This window comes from Sturnus vulgaris, chromosome 15 (assembly GCF_052056855.1).
Source record: "Sturnus vulgaris isolate bStuVul1 chromosome 15, bStuVul1.hap1, whole genome shotgun sequence".
NCBI classification, from domain to species: domain Eukaryota; kingdom Metazoa; phylum Chordata; class Aves; order Passeriformes; family Sturnidae; genus Sturnus; species Sturnus vulgaris.
Window position 1 is genome coordinate 4116038 of NC_142257.1, and position 20572 is coordinate 4136609.

Sequence of the window (20572 nt, forward strand, 5' to 3'; positions counted from 1 at the left end):
GTCTTGCTTTAAAAGTGATATACAGGTGAACATTAGAATGTGCCTTCTAAATGACTGGATGGAGATCAAGAAAACTGTGTCCAGTTGCACAAAAAACCCCCAAAACCAAACAACAAAAACAACAGCAAAAAATAAAATCTCAATTTAAAACTTGTGAGACATCACTTTGCTGTAACCCGTTATATAATGAAACCCATTTTTTAAAAGCAACCTTCTGGATATACAAAAGCAACAGCACATGGATTTATTGGCACTGCATCACTAGACTGACAATTTTTTCTTTTCAAAGAAGAGTCCTCTAAGGAAAAGCCTCACTAGTGTGGGAAGCAGCGTTTGGTGGCTCAGTGGGAGGTTGGCTTCCCTTTCAGATGCTGCTGAGGAGGTGTCACATGGGGAGTGCCGCGTTGCTGCAGGTGCCGTCTTTCAGCAGAGACACAAAGTCAAGTGTCTGACCACCTGTAGTCATAACAAGTCCCAAGACGCTTCCTGCAAGGATGAAAGTGTTCTCCTCAGTGTCCTTGCTAGTTCCAGGTAGCTGCTTCTACTGAGCATTGGGAATCTTTAAGATGAAGGGATCTTCACACTCTCTTAAACACAGTGAGCCAAACCTGCCTCTTTATATCCATGGACTTTGTGTGAAAAGTTGGGACTCAGAAGATGCCAAGGGTAAAGCTGGCTGTGGACAGGCAATGCTGCAGCTCCAGGGTGGCAGAGAGGCTTCCCTGCAGGAACAGTGCAGTCATTTTGTGCTTGTTGTGGTTCCTCTGTGCAGTGGAAGAAGTCTTTGCAGGTAGAAACTTGGTCATTCAGTTGTAATCAGAATGTTCCCTACTTCCCAACTCAGAGTAATATTATTTCATGGTATAGACTCAAAATCACATGCAATTTGTACATGATAGTGTACATTTAACTGTATTTTCAGTCAAGCCCTGAGTATTATATTGTCAGGGCTGCCTGTTAATTGGTGGTTATTGTTGACAAGTTGATGTGAGGGTATTTTAGCATGTTGTCTAACATGTGTCTGCTGATGAGTTTGCCATTGGCACTGCACAGTATTTCTTCAAACTTTGGAGATTAAGGAGAGATGTAAAACTTAGAATCATAGAACCATTAAAGTTAGAAAAGACCTCCAAGATCAAGTCCAGCCTTTTACTGACTACCACGGTATCAACTAAACCACTGAATGTCACATCCCATTGTTCCTTGGACACCTCCAGGGATGGGAATTCCACTACTTCCCTGGCCAGCCCTTTCCAAATCTTTGCCTCCCTTGCAGTGAAGAAATTCTTCCTGATGCCCAGCACAGTTGCTCTCAAAAGAAGCACAATAGAACATAAAGAGTTGTTAAGAGCTGTTCAGTTGCAAGTATTTCCTAGTCCCTTGAGTTGTGACTTTCATTGGTAAGATGTAGATGAATAACAACTTTTATCTTTCTGCCTTAGCTGCTTGGCAAGGTTTCTTAACTGCTCATTGTAAAGTTTCCATCGCTGATGCTGTCCTCTGCAGTGACACAGAAAAGTCATAATTCTGAAGTACTTATCTAGTACTTTGTAGACTCTCATACTCTGTGTTTTGTGGGCATAAATCCTGCTGGTCACAGGTCTCATCTCTGCTTTCACACAGAAGGACATCTGGGTGGCACAGCCAGACATCCAGAAATACAGGGGAGATCTTGTCTGTGTTTTAACACCATGGAAATTGTCTGTAGCTGTTCCCTGTAATTTATGTAAATACATGTATTTAATGCTGTGCCTCTGCCCTTACAATGCTTTTGGACTGTTGAACTCCCTCTAAATGTGCTGGTTTTAGTTCCCACCAACAAAGCAGTGCCACGAGCATGATTTATTTTATAAATGTCTTACAAATGAGGACTCATGGCTTTGCCTTACTCCAGTTCTAACTTATCACCAGCATCCTGATTTGAATTCCACCATCCAGTTTTGGGGTTTTGTCCTTCAGCTTGGATACCCTTACTGGATGGTGGGCAGGAGAAAATATTCTTGTTAGCTGGATCACCTTTCCCAGGTGGTGCAAGAGATAACTTTGCAGCTACAGCCAGCAATGCCTTTGCTACATCTGTCTGACACAGGAGAGGACATCAGCAAAAGTCTTCTTCCTATGTATTCAAGGCTCATTGCTTTAAGAAAAGCTCTGAAGCACTTAATCCAAAACTTGTGATATAAGAAGGTATGATTGGATTCTGCATGCTTGCTGCAGAGGTCATTATTTCTGAGGTTAATTAAGCTCTTTCAATGTTATGTTAAAGGTAGGAGACATATGCAGTATTTGTTCATGACATCTCCAGCATATAGGCTGATCCTCTTCACCAGCACATCAGAAACTGTTTTCTCCTTCCTCTTTCAGTTTTCTCCCATTTGTGGTAAATCCCAGTGAATGTTAGTGTCTGAGTTGCTTGCCCACACACACAAATCTGCAGCATTTGATACTTAGAGGCAGTTCATGATCCCCTTCAAGTACCCCTGGCATGTCTTCTCTTGTTGAACCACTGCACACACAGCTCAAAGTGCTCCTCCTTTGCACAGAACAGCCTCTTGCTTCCTTCCAGCTCTCAAAATAGTCACTGCACTCCGGATCCTGTGCTCACTGCCAGAGCTCCCTGCTGCAAAGGAAACGAGAGCTTTATTCTCTTAAATATCATGAAACAATGGGAACCCCTGGATGGAATGTCCAGGTTGTGGCAGGAGCTGAACGCAGCACTTGATTTTCTTCCACAACATTTTTGCACTTGATCTTGTCTTGTATAAATACAAATATGCATTTGCATTTTTTTTTTCTGGGCAGCTAATTCTAGATTCACACTCCTAGTTTGTTTAAAACATTCCTTTTAATTACTGGGGTTTTTTTTGCTTTATTAAAGAGAACCATGAAAGTGTAAAATCACATCTCCCAGCAGTATCTCTGTCAGATTGTCCTTTGTCAGTGACTGACTGGATTCCCAGATCAGTTTAGTTTTTAATTTACTAAAACTTAGCTTTTAATAACTTAGTTATTAATTTATTGGTTTTTTTCCCCTTCCCCCACGTAATGGCCTTCACTGCTGCTACTTTACTTGAAGCAAACATTTAATGTGTTCTTTGAAGCATAAGTTGTCTTAGGGGGGGATGCACTCAATCCCTCTCCATGTTACACTTCCCAAATACTTCTCTGTAATTGCTGAGGTGGTTCAGGTGAGGTAGTTCCACCCAGGACTGTGTGAACAGGAGATTCACAGACATGTTTTAAACTTGTTCATCACTGTTGCAGTTCTCTGGAGGATTTAGTGATGCGGAAGCTGAAGCTGGGGTGTCATCCCAGCAGTAAATCCCAGAGTCTTGCAGTGTAGATCTTGCTGGCAGTGATCCCAAGGCACTGGAGCAGCTGCAGCCAAGAACCTCTGAGCTTGCCCAGAGTCAGCATCTCATGGGCGCACAGCACTGTGAAAAGTTTGTTTTGCATTTCTCTGGAAACTCCTTGGATTGTATATTTTTAATGTTTTTGAGACATGAATTTACTCAATAATCACTTTCTTGATCTCTTACAATCTTCTGACCCATTGTTGGTGTATACCATGGGTTATTGTTAATAAGAGATCTAACAGCATCTTTGTTGTTTCTCTCTCTTTAGGCCATCAGTCTTACACATAAATGTGATCAAAAATAATTTCCATGTCAGCCTAAGCAGACCTCCTGCCCTCCTGCTTGCCTTGTTTTTTTTTTTTTTTCTTAAACATAGAGCATCTTCCACTCAAAAAACAAAGTCCTGACAACAAAATGAAGCAGGTTCTGAGCCAAGTCTCGGGAGGTTTCACCATTGTAAGATCATGTCTACACCTGGTGTAAATGCTCAAGGATGCATCTGTTCACATGGGGTTTGAGTAACACTTCATCTTCTGCTTGTGCACGGTTTTTTCTCAGCATTCTGGAGGCTGTCCTTTAAATGGCCTCAGCCTCTGGATTTTGCAGATTTGGGTGTTGGCACCAGTGTGCCAATGTTAGTTAAAGATATTCTTGGGGTCAGGTTATTTGAGGAATCATTAATTATTGTATGTGCAGGCAGACTGCACACAATTTTACATGCAGGTGATTGCCTGGTCCGGGGAAAGGTGGGAAATGTTTTTCCCACACATGAAATATTTACCATGTGAATCTTTATAACTTTCTCAGTAAACTGGTGAAAGAAACATGTCACCAGCACCCCCAGCTCAAGGTGACAGGTTTTAGGGCCCCATGTTTGCTGTGAGAAAAGCAGCTTCAGAGGGCTGGATTAACCCTGCTCTCCAACATCCCTGGCTTTGATACCTCTGCTGCTTTTTGGTGCCCATGCTAAAGTCACAGGAGTTTACCTTGAGGAAGCAGGGAAGCAAATGCTGATATCATATTGCAATAACAGCACTGCTGTTATCTGTCAGCACTTACACTGAACAGAGGCTCTTTTTGCTAAAGTATGACTCTGGCAGGGCTGCTAATTCCCTGGCATTGTGTGAACTGTGACAGACCACAGGGCTGGTTTGTAGTTTTTTCCAGTGACTGAAGTCTAATGTCTTCAGTGAAGATTAAAAATAGTAAACTCACTTTTATGCCCTAGTATTTGAGGGGTGAAATGGGAAGACTGAAGGGAAAAGTGGTTAAACTGAAGCAAATTTTTTGACTTTTATTATTACGATTTTACTATTTACAACGGTTGTCATTAACCAAATACCCTGTGTATCCCCTTTACACAGATGGCATAAGCTCCTTCCAACTTCTTTTTGTTTGTGATAGAAAGGTAGCTTCAGTTCAAGTGTAATAAAAAATGTAGATACTGGAGAGAAAGAAAAATTCAGATTTTCACTGTTTTAAGGAAAAAAGATATTTAAAAAGTCAGATCTAGGGGCAAAATTAAATTACAGAAGACTGAGAATTCAAACCTGCCTCTAGATTAATCTTAATTCTGTTTTGTGATGTTGTTTTTCAGTGGTGTTATCTCTTTCTTTTCTTATTGAAAGTCCGGGAAAAGAAAACCAAAATAATCTCCCTGGGATTTTAACTCACTCACGGGAGAAAATGCCAAACACGCTTTCCCAAACTACTCTAAATTTCTGTGATGCATTGTAACTCAGTATCAGGGAGCTAGAGCAGTCCAGAAGATGCAAGATGAAAAATTGATATGCTGTGCTTCATTGTGCAGAACACACAGACCTGAGGAAAAGTGACTGGGAGCACTTGCTGAAGCGAGCAATGAGTAATTTAAGGCTGGTTTGAGCAGCCCTGCCTTCTGATTTGGTGATTATGTGGGTGCCTCCTCTGCTATTTGCTGTGCTGAGCTGAATATTTTCTGTATTGACAACAGCGAACCCTGGCAGTGCTGGAGCTCTGGCAGCCACAGCAAGTTCACAAAAATAACATTATTATTATTATTATTATTATTATTATAAAGTTTCTATTATTAGGCACTGCCTGAAGAAGTTCAGTCGACAGGCTCTGACTGCTTGAGGTTTATTCTCTGCATCACATTGCTTTCCTTGGACCTTTTCTGCAGTTCAGGAGGAAGATACATATTTTGTAGTAAAGTAAATAATTTTCCATGCTTTTAGTTTTGGTGTTTGTTCGTTTATTTTGTAAACCAGTGAATTTCTTAGCATCCCATAAATGCAAAATGCAGATCTGGTTTGGCTTCCATTTTACATCAGTAAGAACACTGAATCCAGAGAGAACAGATCTGGGATTTTTTTTTTTCTTAATTAGGATGTTTGATCACTCGAGAGGTTATGTTTAGAAGAGAGTGAGATGGCTGTATCTGGTGTTTAATTTCTCTTCTGCAGAATAAATTTCCTGTTATAAAAATGCCACAAAAGGTAGCTACTGCTGTTTATTGACTAAAGAGCCAAGTAAAATCCAGCTGTGAACATGTGGGTAATAGGAGGTTTTCTCCATGCCTATATTTGATTTCCATGCTTAGCCTCATGTTGGTAAATATCAGTGTAAGTCTCAATTATTCTTTTGTGAATAAGGTAGCTGACATGATTAGGGAGCTGTGTGTGAAAAGGCCTGCAGGGGAAAGAAAACAACAACAAAAAACAAACAAAAAACCCCAATATTCAAGTAAAGTTTTAAAATGTTGAAAAATTAAAGAAATTATTGTTCAAGAATAAAAAAAGCTTTTTTTTAGCCTAGGTTTTTCAGTGTTTGGAATTTTGCCATTTTAAAATAGGAGTTTTGATGGGAATAGTCAACTTGAAAAGGGGGAAAAAATTAACGTTGTCCTGAAGTTTCTAAGGGGACATTTCATAGATCATGGAATCACAGAATCATAGAATGGTTTGGGTTGGAAGGGATCTTAAAGTTCATCTCATTCCAAACCCCTGCCATGGGCAGGGACACCTTCCACCATCCCAGGCTGCTCCAAGCCCCATCCAGCCTGACCTTGGACACTGCCAGGGATCCAGGGGCAGCCACAGCTTCTCTGGGAACCTGTGCCAGCCCTGCCCACCCACACAGGGATGAAGTTTTTCCTAATATCTAATCTAAGCCCACTGTCTCTACTTTTTTATTATTTTCTTTTCCAAATCAAATTGCGTTTTCTATGCATTTTTATTTTAGTGACAAATTACTGAGCAGATCAAGCAGTTGCAGGAGAAGTTACAGACTGACAAAGAGAGAAGTGTGTGAGAAGTGCAGAGAAAACCCTGCAGAAGCAAACAAAGCAGTGGCAGTGAGTCAGCCTTGGTGACCTCTGGGCTCACCCCTGTACTGGCTTTGGTACCTCTTGATATGCCAAGTTCTCACCAGAGCCAAAATACCCATCAGAGGTTGTTTGAGACAAATGTTTTTGTAGCATCACCAGGCTGACAGCAGAGCTGGGCCTGGACATGCTCAAGTATGTGAGTAGTACCTTTGTCTCCATCAGTACTGCTTGTGTATTTAAATTTATGCACATATTTAGTACTCTGCTGAATTGGTGTGCCATACAGAATGGGCATGCAATCCTTTTATCTGATGCAAAGTTGCTAATTATTGCCCTGGCCCGTGTATTTCGGTTTTACTAATTTTACAAACCCACATATACTTGCTGCTGTGTTTCATCCAGGAGTCTGAAGTTGCCCTTTTTCTATTAAATGTGTTTACACCACAGAAAAGGTGTGTTTTGTCAGTTTTGTTTGTCCTAGCCAGGTCTGAGCTGTATAACCAGCACTCACTCTCTGGATAGCCACTGGTCTGGCTGACCTTGGCACCATGACAGCCGTCGTATTTTCACATGGAGGAACTGTTCTTGAACAACTTCTCCAATGTATCAGGAACAAACAAGCTTTTCTTCAGCATCAGGAATGCAGTAGGTCTTCTTTCCAACTATTTTTTTCTCCTTCCACAGACATATTTATTGTGGCAATGGCAAGAAAATCCTACTGCTAAGCCTTCGTGTTTGAGTTCATTTAAATTTCCTTCAGCAGAGTGACAGAAGAGCCAACGTAGATCATGTCAGAACTTGCTTTCTTTAATTTAACTCTTCAGTTATTTTTAATAAACATGAGTAGTAATTTGTAGTGGTAAGAAAAGCAGGAAGGCAAAATCCTCTTACACCTTCATTACTTGGATTTCCATTTCTGCCATGTGTTTAATTTAAATCCCCGTGGTAGTGGCAAAGTGTGGGATGCTGCTGGAGAAGGTGATGCACAAACCCAAAGGGTTTGGAGTGTGATGGACAATAAAGCCAGCAGAGAGTGGCAGGGAGCATTTTAAATAAGTGGATCCATCAGTGGATCAAGTGGAATCAGAGGATGGATTGGGGCAGGAGTGAGGGCAAAGCTGGTTTCAGGAGCTGGAAGTATCAGTAGGAACCAGGCCTGGGGTAGAATTCCTCTCTAGCAGAGGATGAGAGCACAGTCCTACTGGCACCAACATCCTTTTGGAAACACAGCAGTTTTGTTAGAAAAAAAAACCTTCATCTCCTAAAAAGGAATTTCTATTGAGCTGTGAGAAAAGGAGAGAACATTCCCAGAACAGCCAATAGCATATTTTTTAGGGCTTTTGCCTGGCAGACAGAAGTTCACATTGGTTTGGGATGTGATGCAGCCCAGAGCTTTGCATTTAACCAGAGGGTGTATTTCTACACTGGACCTTGCAGTTACTCAGGGATTTGTAGTACATGCATGGCACAGATTAACTGCTCAGCAGCTTCACTCCCTCAGCAGTTTTTGCAGCCTGCCCTGAGTAGCATTGTAGGACACCTAAATATAATCTAAAATTAACTAGTTTTCCCCTAAACTTCCCTTCTTTACACTCCAGCCATGTCTCTGTGGGATAAAGGTAATGCATGGAATTCTCTGGTTTAATATCAATGCAAGTCAGTAAATCCAAGTGCTCTGTAAAAAATTTTTGTTCCTGAATGGAGCTGGATTGTATTTCTCTGTTCCACATGCACAAACGCTCTTCACACCAGGGATGGTAGTAGTCAGGAAGGGAGTCAGAAAATATGTTTTAGTTGATTCATAAAAAAACCCCCAAACCTTCAATGGTAGCAATAATTATAATTGATGACTGACTCCTGTGTGGCAGACGAGCGGGTGTTCAGCAGTCAAATAAGTTTGGAGAGAGAGTTGAAGATTTTATTGACACTCCTGTGTTTTGCACATTTTTTTTTCATCTTGGAAATTAATTTCAGACCCCAGTAGTGAGTATTAATGCTATATATCCTCCGTGGTTAGCATTAATGGTACACAGTCCTGCCAAATGCAGGGAAAGTTAGAATTGAAAAAAAATAACCCACTGTGAAGAAGCTCGATGTGAGCAAATGGGGATGGAGGTTTTTACTTACAAAGAGCTCAGCTCTGTTGGCACTTCTCCTGGACCAGTGCTGTCAATCCAAATCTGAAATATTTGCAGAGTGAAGTGTTGCTAATGAGCAACGCTGGCAGGACCAGACTTGAGGTGGTGAAGGCACCTGAACAAGTGGTTTAAAGCAGGAACCAAGAGCCTGGGCTGAGCCCCATGATTCAAACTGCTCTGCTCTACTCTTGTCTTAATCTGTTCTCACCCTCCTTGCTGCCAGGGTTGGGGGTTCCATCAGCTGGGGTGTGCAGTGCCAGCCCAGGAGCTGCTCAGCTCTTGCCTGGATGAGTCTGGGGTGCTTTGTGTGGCCAGAGGGACTCCAGCCCTGGTGTGTTCCAAAACAAAGTGCAGCTCCATAGTTTGTTTTGTCTTTCAGTGGAATTAAAACACGGCACTTGGCAGAATGTGTTCTGTGAACTGGTGGCTTTTTTTTTGCTTAACATGCAGTGAGTGAACTTGGCTGTGCAAGCTTCGCGTTCCTCTGAAAATGCTGTTATTTTTGCAAGTTAATTTTTTTCTGGAGTTGGTTTAATTCAAAGGAAGTTTTGTTTGCTTGCTTGCTTGCCTGAGGTTTTTTTGGTAGGTTTAAACAGATGAGCTTCATTTCTTCTGCAGTTTATTTTGGTGAAACTTCTGTAGCCTTTGGGGGTTATTGCACAGTGCAAATGGAGTTAGACTGCAGAACTCTGGGTTAGAGTTTTGCAGACCCCAAAAGCAAACTCCTGTATTTCAGAAAGCAAACTCTTGTATTTCAGAGTGATTTTCCAAGCCTTCGAGTTGACATGAATTCAGAGTTTGTAAGGGGAGGGAAGGCCCAATGTTTCTCCAGAGAACTTCACAAAGAGTTTTCCATCTTTTTTTGGGAGTCCTTAAATCAACCCACCAACCCTCATTGCCCGTTATTTGTGTGCTATGTGAATACAAACCAGGGATTTTTTGCTAATTTTAACTTTTCCATGCCCCAGCTCCCCTCAGGGCTGGGGTGTTGCTCTGGGGCTGTGGCAGACCGGGTGGGCAGCTGCTGGACTCAGCCCTTGGCGAATCTGCCAAAATCCTGCGGTAAACCCAGGGCAGTGCCAGCTTCTCCCCAAAGAGTGAGTGGCTCTGAGAGGTTTTGCCACATAAGGGCCTGTTCGAGGCTGTAGGCACCAGCTGACAGGGATGTCTTTGCCTCCAAACAGATGGCCAGGCTTTTTATTTCAGCGAGCAATCTCGTGTGGAGAGGTGGTCTCTGAATCCTGCCAGCGTTTCGTGAGACAGGGCCAGCTTAGGGCAAGAGGGATCTGATGTCTGTGCCCTTCATAGCTCGTGAGCTAAATGATGAGCTACTGACAGGACAGCCATCATCTGAAGTGTAAGATCCCAAACTCTCCCCACTTTTCGTTCTTCTTTGGTGGAATTAATGCCCTATTTGCTTGTCTCTCAAAATCCATTCTGGCACAAGTACAAACCCTCGCCTGGTGGCAAGCAGTTGTCTGGATCTGAGATGCCAAGATTTGTGCTGACAGCTCCTTCTACACAATCTGAGTCAGGCTGTCACAGCTGGCCATTAGCAGCTTAAAAAGACACACATGTACAGCAAATAGCACCACCTTTCCATTATTGAATATCAACCTGCTTGATTGAGAAATGCAATGACTTGCACTGCTCTTTCCTTTAAACAAACACTATCTCCAAACCTCTCTTGTAGTGTTGTGGGTGTTTATTTTATGTTCATTGCTTGCTCTTATTTAGAAGCTCAGGTCTAGAAGAGACTTCATAGGCCAGGAGATCTAGTCCTTGATAATCCCAAGCATCACCTCCTCATTACATTGCATTTCTTTAATGAAAACAGTCCCTTGTAGTTTGATTTATCATTGCAGCTGTTTGTATGATTTTCTTGACGTGGAGGAACAAGAAGCAAAACTTGCCTTGTTGAGGAGCAGCATCACAACTAGAGCAGGGCAAAGAATGCTGCTCATCAAAAAGGGATTTTCTGAAGCTGTTTACCCTGCAGTGTTGCCTTTCTTGGTGACAGTCTGTGCAAATTCTGCTGGCCTAGCATCCAGTTTGGGAGCTAAAAGAGGGCTGCCTGCAAAAGTTAACATTCAGATTTAAAGTAAAACAGGATCAAACTGTTCCCCACCCCACTCCTGTATGTGGGAACAGGGCAGAGGAACTTTTGCTTAGTCACTGATGGTTATTGCACATGTAATGTTGCCCTGTCTGGTTACACTGGGCTTTAAACTTGCTGGAGGATTAAACTTTGCTCAGTTGAGCTTTAGTAGACCTTAGTCTGTAGTTTATTTTGGACAAAAGGCTGATAAACTTTGACTTTCAGGGAGGAAGCCTGGAATCTGAGACCCACTATTATTCATTGACTTGTCTTTATGAGTTTACAGTCCACTGATGCATAACACTGAAGGAAATATTTTCAGTGAAATGTTTGCTTTTTTCTTTGGCTTTGGAAAAGGCAATGTCTTTTCTTAGAGATATATGTCAGGGTCATATAGCTACTTCAGTGAACTGTGTATGGTCAGGAAATAGACTGCATCAAAAATATTTCATTTTTCCATGAAGTAATTCTTTTGACAAAGGCTTCCCCCTTCTCTCATGGATTTGGGCTCCATTAACCACTGTTTGAGCATTAATTTTATGCACAAACTTGGTTTAATCCTGGGAGGGAGATTTCAACTGTATGGAACATTTTCAGTATTTTTGTATTAAATCAAGACTTGTGGGTGACAGCGAACTTGTAAAGCAAAACCCCATTTATACCCAAGGGAATTTTCATGTCTAGCATTTTTCTCTCTCTTTTTTTGTTCTGCTGAAAAACGTGTCTGTTCCTCATTGCTCTGGATGGCACAGTGAGCCTGGCTTGACAGAGGGACTGACTCTGCAAAGTCTAATGGCTCTGACACAACAGAGCTATGAAATTAGTGTTTACATTTTCACGATGTACACACATTTTTTGCTAGCCTGAGGCCTATGCCAGCTCCACTCCCTCTTTGGATGGGCAGGGGAGTGATTTGTCTGAGTTGGAAATACTGATGTTGATAAATCTTTGCTGGACCAAACGTGCAGATGTCATAATTATATCACTGTTATATTTATACACACTACACCCTATTTATAAGACATTAATGTTCGTTTCTCTTTCTCCACAGGTTCTTCTTGAAATTTTTCCTCAAATGTAACCAAAATTGCCTAAAAAATGCAGGAAACCCTCGAGACATGCGTCGATTCCAGGTCAGTCGGACACGCTTCCTCCTTTAAAAATCAGCAGCTGTTAGGGACAGAAGTACTTTGACCCAAACTAACCTAGTAATTCACTGGAAGATGCTAAAAACATAAGGTCACAAAATAATGCCTGAGGATTTCTTTTTACAGCAGAATTGGCAGGAAGTAGTTGGGTTTTCTTGCTCTGGAAGAGAGCACTCTTGAAGATAAAGTCATCTCTACCGGAAGGGAAAGCATGAAAAGGAAAAATCAAAATGACCTCTCTGTTGTTTTCAGCCATGGGGCTCCCCTGCTCTGAGATATTCCTCTCTCCATGGGGAACTATTTGTTTTCATGCAGACACCGAGTGAGCACCTTGATTATTGGCTGGAGAGGAAAGTGTAAGAGCAATTAATAAAATCAGGCTTGTGGCTGTATTTGTTACTCCTGAGCAGTGGTAAAGACTCATAAACGTGCATTGATGGGGTGAAGGTTCATCTCTGTAGTGAGAACATGGAAAAAGCTACCATGGGGTGTCTCTTTCTTGGGTTGCTTTGGGCTGGTATTTCCCCACTGTTGCATCTTGTGGCACTGGGGTTTGGGAGCTGAAATATCAGCACAGCTTCAGATGGCCAAGGATGTCTTTTTATGCTCCACCTATGTCACAACTCGTTTTGGGATGAAGAACATCACAGTGTCTTGGGAAGATGGTCTGTGCATGCACTTCCCCAGTGCTGGCAGCAGAGTGGAGTGATGGCAATGCTGAAAAATTATTGCTCCAACCCTTTTATTGAAGACATGGTCTTTGACTGTGGTAATAATGCTTTACCTGGGTATGTGCTGAATAAAATATGGGATAGAGAGTCAAAGGACCTTCTGTTTTGGTGGGAGGAGTGACTATAGCCCATGGAGAAAACATGGTAGAATCTATCCGTGGGGATTTTCCTCAGGGTTCTGAGGAAGAAACAAGAGATTTGTCCCATAGACCACATGGGTTTCTGGAGAAAGACAACTCCAAAATATATCTGCTTTCTGTAGTTACTCAGGACTTTGCTTGCTTCATTTCCAGCATTGTTGCCCTTCAATACAAGTGTTGAATGTTATGTAAGTGACAATATTATTTATATGTAGAATGTCTTTTGTTGAACTGCTTAATTGCAGCAATGCTGGAAGGTGGAAGGGTGCTATTTGCTTCTGAGCAGGGAAGTGCAGAAGTGAGAAGATGTGGCCACAGGGATTAAATTAATCAGTGTAAAAGCCAGCATTAGCATGGCAGAGCCCTCAGCTCCTCACCCCACACTCCTCCCTCTGTCACGTTTCTGCTGCCATTCCAGAGGGCATTGTCACAGAGAGAGAATGTGGGAAAAGGACTCTCAGCAGCACGGGGATTTAGCCCGAGCAGTCACCCCCGGGGCCTGTCAGAGCTTGCTTCACAACATGTACACTCTGCTGGGGCTGTGCTGCCCAGGCTCCAGGCTGATTTTCATATGGAAATGCCTGTGCGTGTTCCTCAGAACAGCAATCAGGAGCTGTGTCGGCAGGGAGGTAGGACATAGGAAAGGTTGTTGATCTCTTGACTTGTAAAGACATTCTGTCATACAAACCCAGCTTCACAGCAGTTGAGCTTTCCGTGTGTAAACAGAGCCTGCTTAATTACACAGGTCATGTCAATTAGCGTGACCTCAGCATTTTCAAGAAATTAATCACTTTCAGCCGAGTGAACCACTCCTACCCTCATACAGGGTGGCATTGAAGCTCCCAGCGTTCTCTTCAATGCCCAGGCTTATTGTTTTACAATAGCTGCTTTTGTTTCTTCCCTTCTCTATTTTTTTTTTAATTTTGTACTTGTTGGACTTTTAGCAATAGACTTCTTAAAATAAAACAGCTGGGCTCTACAGTGTCCGAGCTTCATTTATCATTTCTTAGGGTGAAAAGGACCAAGTGTACATGTAGTATCTCAATGCTACTCAATTGCTGTCTCAATGCTACTACTAATGTAGTATCTCATTGCTATCTCAGTGCTGTGGTGCTCCTGGGTCTTCGAGGCAAGGTTGTGTAGGAACCAAGTGAAACGTGTTTGCTATCAACTGCTTTTGAATGGTTGCCAGTGACTTACAAGGTCTCCAATGATTATGTCAAAGTTCTGGTTAAAAACCATGAGGATAAGGTATTTCTAGATACTTTTAAATGGTACCATACTCATTTTACACACACAAAAATGGAGACATTCCATTCCTTCATCCTCTACCTGTGCTGGACTACGAAGCTGCCAAGAGATATGTCCAACTTTTGTCTGTTGTTCATCAGTCCCCAAAAGCTGCTGGAAGTTCTTAGAACACAGATCATGGTTTTGATGGGAGAATCAGTGAAGGGTCAAGGATATGAGTCTTGCACCGTCTAAGGACCAGTCCTGTGGAAAATTTCCTTTCTCAGTGGAATTTAGAGTTGGTTTGGTTTTTTCCCCCTGCAGCATGGAATTGTCCGATTATTGTCTGATACAAGACATGTTAAGAAAGTACAGGGAGGAGGCAGAGTGTGTGTTGATTCAGGCAACCTGTGTGTAACACTTCATTCAGGCTCTCAATCAGAAATGGATTAGGAGGTTTTATCCTGAACTTTGCTTGCAAATGTAGAAGTGTGATAAGTCTAACACAAAAGCTGCTGTGGGCCTGGAAGGAAATAAATTTCTCTGCATGTCTGAGATGTCCAGGCATGTGACAAGTGGAGCAGTGTGGAGTGCCAGCAGTGTGTGTGCTGGAGCAGTGCTGGCCCTGGCTGTGTTGGTTGTGTCTTTATTAGCACAAGGAGACAATCAGGGAGGAGAAGTCAAGTACTGCACAGTACTTCAGCTGTGCTTCACACTCCCTGCTTGGCCTTGAGAAAATCACTTCATCTCAGTGTTTCATCAGCCCAATTGCACAAAACATTTGGTGCTGTTGTGTATCATCACCTTTGCCCAACCTTGCCTTTTTATTCCAGAAACTCTATGGAGCAGATGCTCTGTCTGGTTGTGAATTCTTTGTCACAATAAGTCATCATTATTGGTGGGATGGGCTGCAGTGGTAATAATAATACTACTACTACTAAGTAGATGGTGTAACAAGTGAACTCTGCCCAGATTTGAATTTTCAGAACTAAAAACTCATTCATACAACCTAAACAGTTTTGTATGTTATTGTAATTAATGAAACCCAGGTGCCCTAGCTGTCTTGTTGTTCTTGTTTTAACACAACTGCTTGTAAACTGACACATGTCAAGTTTTAATTTAGAGGAAACTTTTCAGGCTGTGTCACTGAATAAAACCCCAAACATTCACTTATTATGAAAACCTTGAAAGTCACTTAGAGATTACCATGCTGTTTGATTCTGTTACCACAGCCTCTCCTGCAGCAGAGGCTGCTCGTTTGCCTCCATGGGATGCTGCCACTCATGTTTGAATTGAAGCCACTTGTGTCTTATTGCAAATTTGCATAAGAGACAGAGATGATGCTTCATGAATCCCAGATAATGGAATTTGGACATGCAAGGCTCCATCCCCAGAGAAGGGAAAGGCAAAAAAAAAAAAAAAAAAAGAAAAAAAGAAAAAGAGACTGAAAAATAGCAGTGAGAGCTGTGGCCCAATTCAACAAGGTAATTAAGTGCCCAGCCTGTCCTTGAGCACGTGAGCAAAATTACTGAGTGTATTGTACTTATGTGCTCTTAGTTAGGCACCTTTTGAAGTGTCTTGTTAAATGGAGAGTGATTTTTTGTTACTGGAATAAAGAAGTCAACACATTGTAGGAAGAGGTCACCAAGTGGTGATGAAAATAAAGATGTGCTCGAGCCATTTATAGCTTTCAGAAGAGTGGCAAGCACTGGAGTTACATGTTTAACACTTAGGACACACTTCAAACCTGGAAATCATCCTAGCCAGATTTTCTCTGCTTTTGCCACTGGGTATAGAGGACATTGCAAAAATATCAGATCCCTCACCATACACTGGAGAAAATTGAAAGCACAAGAAAAATGCTATGTCTTAATCAGTGAGCAAAGCTTAATGGGCTGTGGTGAAAAATCAGGAGTTGTTCAATGCTTAATTTTGATATATTAGGTGAGGTACTATACCAAATAAACGGGCCGAGTGCTAAACGTGGATAAATAGCTTGATCTCCAGGCTCCTGGTCTCTGAATATTTAAAGGAAAAAAAAAATCATCTAAGCTCCAAAGTATTCACAAACTGAACTATTTAATGGCAGGCAGAATAATCCACAGAGCTGGGATACGTTACTGCATTCAATAGTGCCAACTCCATTGAAGAAAGTTGTAAACCCATGTGTTTCTTTCATACCTCTGTCTCCCCTGGTGTTGATACAGGATTTAAATTCAAAATCTATGAAGGGCTAAAGCTAAAGCTCAAAATCATTTTCCGTGTTTGCCTGTCTCAAATTAAAACTGTGTTTTGTTGACAAAATTTGGAAAGGTTTGAGATTTGGCAGACCTGGTTGTCCCTGTGCTTACATTAATGTGTCAGCACCTCATTAATCATTTATTAAACTGTAGTGTGCCTTTCCCTCTTGCTACAGTCTGTGTTTTAGGATGCCTTGGTGCCCATTCCACATATACTCTGGCTCTCCCCTCCCCCTAATTTTATGATTTCTCCACAAATTAGTTTTAGCATGTGCTTTAACTTGAACATATCCCAGTCGTTTCAAAATCAAAATGAGGAGAGTGTAGTATTTTTTTAGATTAAAAAATATGAGTAGAACTTGTAAGTATGTAAGTGCTCTGTAGCAATCCAAGTAGGTAACTGTGGCACACAATATTCGAGGTGCATTTTTTTCACTCTTAATAATTAGAGGCATTAATATTTCCTTAGTGCAGTGTGCATTCAGTGTTCCTCTATAAATGAGGATTTTCATTTTAAGAATTGAGCAGCAAGAGCGTGTTGCTTCTTACAGGTGTGCTATGAATAATCATTTTTTTTCAAACAGACACATAAGAGGTTTTTTTCTACATTTCCTGAGACTGGAAACAGTTTCTCTTGGGGATTCCATTTATAGTTTCTGCTGCTAACGACACCAAAGAACCACACCAATGTGGTCTCTTCATAGTAAATCAAACTGTTCAGGAGGGAGCTAGGAAGACATTGCTAAGTAATTCAAAATATGTTGCATCAACAGTTTTGAAAACCTGAGGAGGGGGAAATTAAATGTAGCTTTACTCACATAAAACCTCAACAGGATTGTTTCCTCAAGCTCTTACCTAGAAAGTTGCATGTATAGCAACAGCTGCTTAGATACAGGATTTTCACAGGTTTGAGAATTACCTTACTGTTACTTCTCCTGACTCATTATTTTTCTGGAATCTCACTTCTAAAAATGTGGAAAGTTTTGGTTTCAGCCCAGGATTGATCAGCTTCAGTGGGAAGTCTGTGTGTACCTATAGGGTTTTGGAACTGGGGAAAATATTTAACTTGCAGCCATTGTTATTAATTGTAATTTTGTTAGTTTTCATATGCATCTAATCAAACCCATAGAAGAAGATAAGGAGCTGGCATAAATCATGAAGCTGTGACAGGCAATGCCAAGGATTTGGCTCAAAACCCCACTTGCAAAGAATTTACAATGGTTGCAAGTCCGCAAATAAGATTGCAAACCCTGAGCCACTTACTATAAGATCATATTTTATTGAAAATATCATAAACTTTATTCTACCCCTCAGGAATTCAATGGATAAATTACTTTTGAAATCCCTTTTGGAATTTTATATATAGGGCTTGGGTTTTTTTCTCTCCTTAGTTTGATTTCAGAAAAACTTATCTGTAGTATTTGGTGCTTTCTTTTCCCCAAATTTCCATCTGTAGGAGCTCTTGAATCATTTATTCTGTATTTTAATATCTTTCACTTAAAACATGCACAAAAATCTATTGCTTGGAATGCCATTCTGAGGGATGGGGTTAGGATCTTTTAGATGTAAAATATTCTCTTTTGTATTCCTCTTTTTCAAGAGAAAAACTTCAGGATCAACTCTGGCCAGTTTAGTGGCTTTGCTTACTTTTTGAGTATTTTAATTTGGGGCCAGAAACAGGTAGAAAAATTTTACTTTCACTCTTTTTTTTTCTTCCAGCTCCAATTCAAGTGATGAAATTGAATAGTTGTAAGCGATCCTTTAAGTGTCCCCATTTGACCAACTTTGAGAGGCAGCAGCTTCCTGAGAGAGTTGAAGCAATGTTTGCCAATCCTTGTAAAGCATTTCACCTCTTCAGAGGCTAAAGCCTCTCAAAACCAAGAACAATTAAAGCGAGAGCCTTTCAGAGCGACTGGGGAATTCAGCAAAATAAATCAGAAATCCTCTGCCGTGGCTCTGGAGGCTTGCCTCATTATAAGAGCAGATCTATTAGCCCCCTTGCCATTGTCTTTCATTTCTCAAGTGAGGTGATTCTAATTAAATTAATCTGCATGTCAATCTATCGGTGATCAATCAAAAGGGCTGAGGTCCCCCTTTGCGGCTCTGTGCTTGCGGCTGACAGGGGCTGATAATGGAGGAAGAAATAAACTGTCGAGCAAAGTTAATTAGTCAACATAATAGGTGGATTAAACAGGAGCTGCTGATTGCTGTTTCACATGTCGAAGCATGAGGTGGGAGCTGAAACTGCAATTAACAGACAATTATTATATTTGGTTGTAAGAGGTCGCATGAATAAACATATCTCTGTGGGTTTCAGTCTTTAATCCCTTTCCCTGTTTAATGTAAGGAGAAGTGTAGGTCATTTCTTCTTATTGTTTTAGTCAAAGTTCTCAAAGGCGCCGCGTGCTCCTGGCAAGCCAGCAGCCAGCTGAAGGCCAAATCTTTGGCTGGGGTAAAACCCTGGGAATGCCATACTTTTCCTGGGAAAAGGCATTGGGAGGGGTGGCTGAATGAAAGCCAGGGAGGCTGAGAGACTGCTTGGTGTGAACGGGGTAGGAGGAGACGTGGTGCGAAGAGCTCGCAGCTCTGCAGGGGACTTGTTTCTCCAGGATATTTCATGGCTAACATGCTCTCTGCCTGGACAGGGATTTCCTTTAGGAGCCTCAAAGTTGAGGAGTCCCTCTGGACACCTTGGAGCAGCTGGGTCTTCTACTCTGGACCCATCATTTACCTGCTTGCCCCTGCTGGGTTGGCTCCTCTCTGCCCTGGGCAGCTCTGGGGAGCAGAAGTGTCTGATCCTTCCTCCAGTGCAGTCCTGCTGTGCCTCCCTCACCTCGCCTCAAATCAAATCCCAGGTGTTGACATTGAGATAAGTTGAGAAATACAAATAATTCTAACACTGGATGAATAGAGTTGTGTTCTCCAGATCAAGACCCCACTGTCAAGTGTGTGTGTGTGTGTACACAAACATGCCTATATGTATTCCTTAAGAGCTCAGGAGAAATTTGGGCAAGTCCAACAACCTGCAGTGACTGTGCTGATGGGAGAGCAGCAGAGAAGGGTGGGGGCAAGGCAGGCAACAACTCTTGTTACAACTTCACAAATACACTTTTGTTTTCTTTTATTCTGAATCAATTCTCATTTGCAATGTCAACATCTCTATCTACTTCAGCGTGGAAACTGAAGGATAATTTAGGGTGAAACACAGCTGCCCTTGTATATAGGAGAAAAAATACTTAATAAAGATCTTCTTGTTAAAATGATGGTTAACAGTGTGCTGTCTGCCACGCAGCTACAAACTCTGCAATTTGACTTAAAGCTGCATCAAAAGCTTTCGATGCCAAAGACCCACTCATCAATAGCGTCTCTTGTTAGATTTGTACAGCATAAGCACCAGTTATTATGCGAAATAGCTTTGCAATTTTCTACAGCTCCCAGCTGTTATTTATTTAACTGAGTTTATTACACTCCGTGCTTTTTAAAAAACACACGGATTTATCCAAATTTTCCTCCATCTCTGTCTTGTGCTTGCAGGTCGTGGTGTCTACAACAGTCAATGTTGATGGCCATGTGCTGGCAGTGTCAGACAATATGTTTGTGCACAACAATTCCAAGCACGGGCGGAGAGCTCGAAGACTCGATCCCTCGGAAGGTACGCCTTCTTATCTGGAACATGGTAGGCAAATCATTTTCATTGGTTGGCATTGCTACTTTAAATGTGGGTTTATTTGGTTTGTGTCTCTGCCTGCTGGTTTCAAAATTGTCCTGTAAGAGTTTATTGTCTCTGGGGCCAGGCGTTTGAAAGGGACTGGCCTTCAGACCAAAGGGGGAGTTTTTCAAGTACGTCAGCTCTAAATGTAGTGAAATGACCAAAAAGTAAGCAAACGTGAGTGCAGAGGTTGTCCTGTGTGTCAGTGAAGTGGGGTGATTTTTTTTTTTTGAAATGTTGGTTGCATTTATTCAGCACCCAAAATTGGAGTCTGATTTTTTTTCCAGACAGCCCTGATTTTTGATTGTGCATCTAAAGTATGTTGCATATTTTCAGAAGTGCTCAGCACCCAAATTTTGGATTGCATTTCTTCTATCTATAGGGTGCTGAGCTGTCTAGGAGATTCATCTGTTCCTTTGAATTGCCCTAAATGAAAGCAGAGCCCTTTTGGAAATCCATCTGCTTACTTAAGCCA

General features: G+C 41.7%; 1 protein-coding gene across 8 annotated transcripts in view; it reads left to right on the forward strand.

Moving 5' to 3' along the window:
* Positions 1 to 20572, forward strand: part of EBF1 (EBF transcription factor 1) — a 268313-nt gene that overhangs the window by 157507 nt on the left and 90234 nt on the right. For 4 of the 8 annotated variants that reach the window (XM_088173961.1, XM_088173962.1, XM_088173963.1 and 1 more), the window contains exons 7-8: positions 11951 to 12032; positions 19923 to 20040. In XM_088173961.1, coding sequence (XP_088030087.1) covers positions 11951 to 12032; positions 19923 to 20040 — 200 coding nt within the window. Of the gene's footprint in view, positions 1 to 11950; positions 12033 to 19922; positions 20065 to 20572 lie in introns of all 8 variants that reach the window. The other 4 variants (XM_088173959.1, XM_088173960.1, XM_014875919.2 and 1 more) reach the window with 1 other exon arrangement.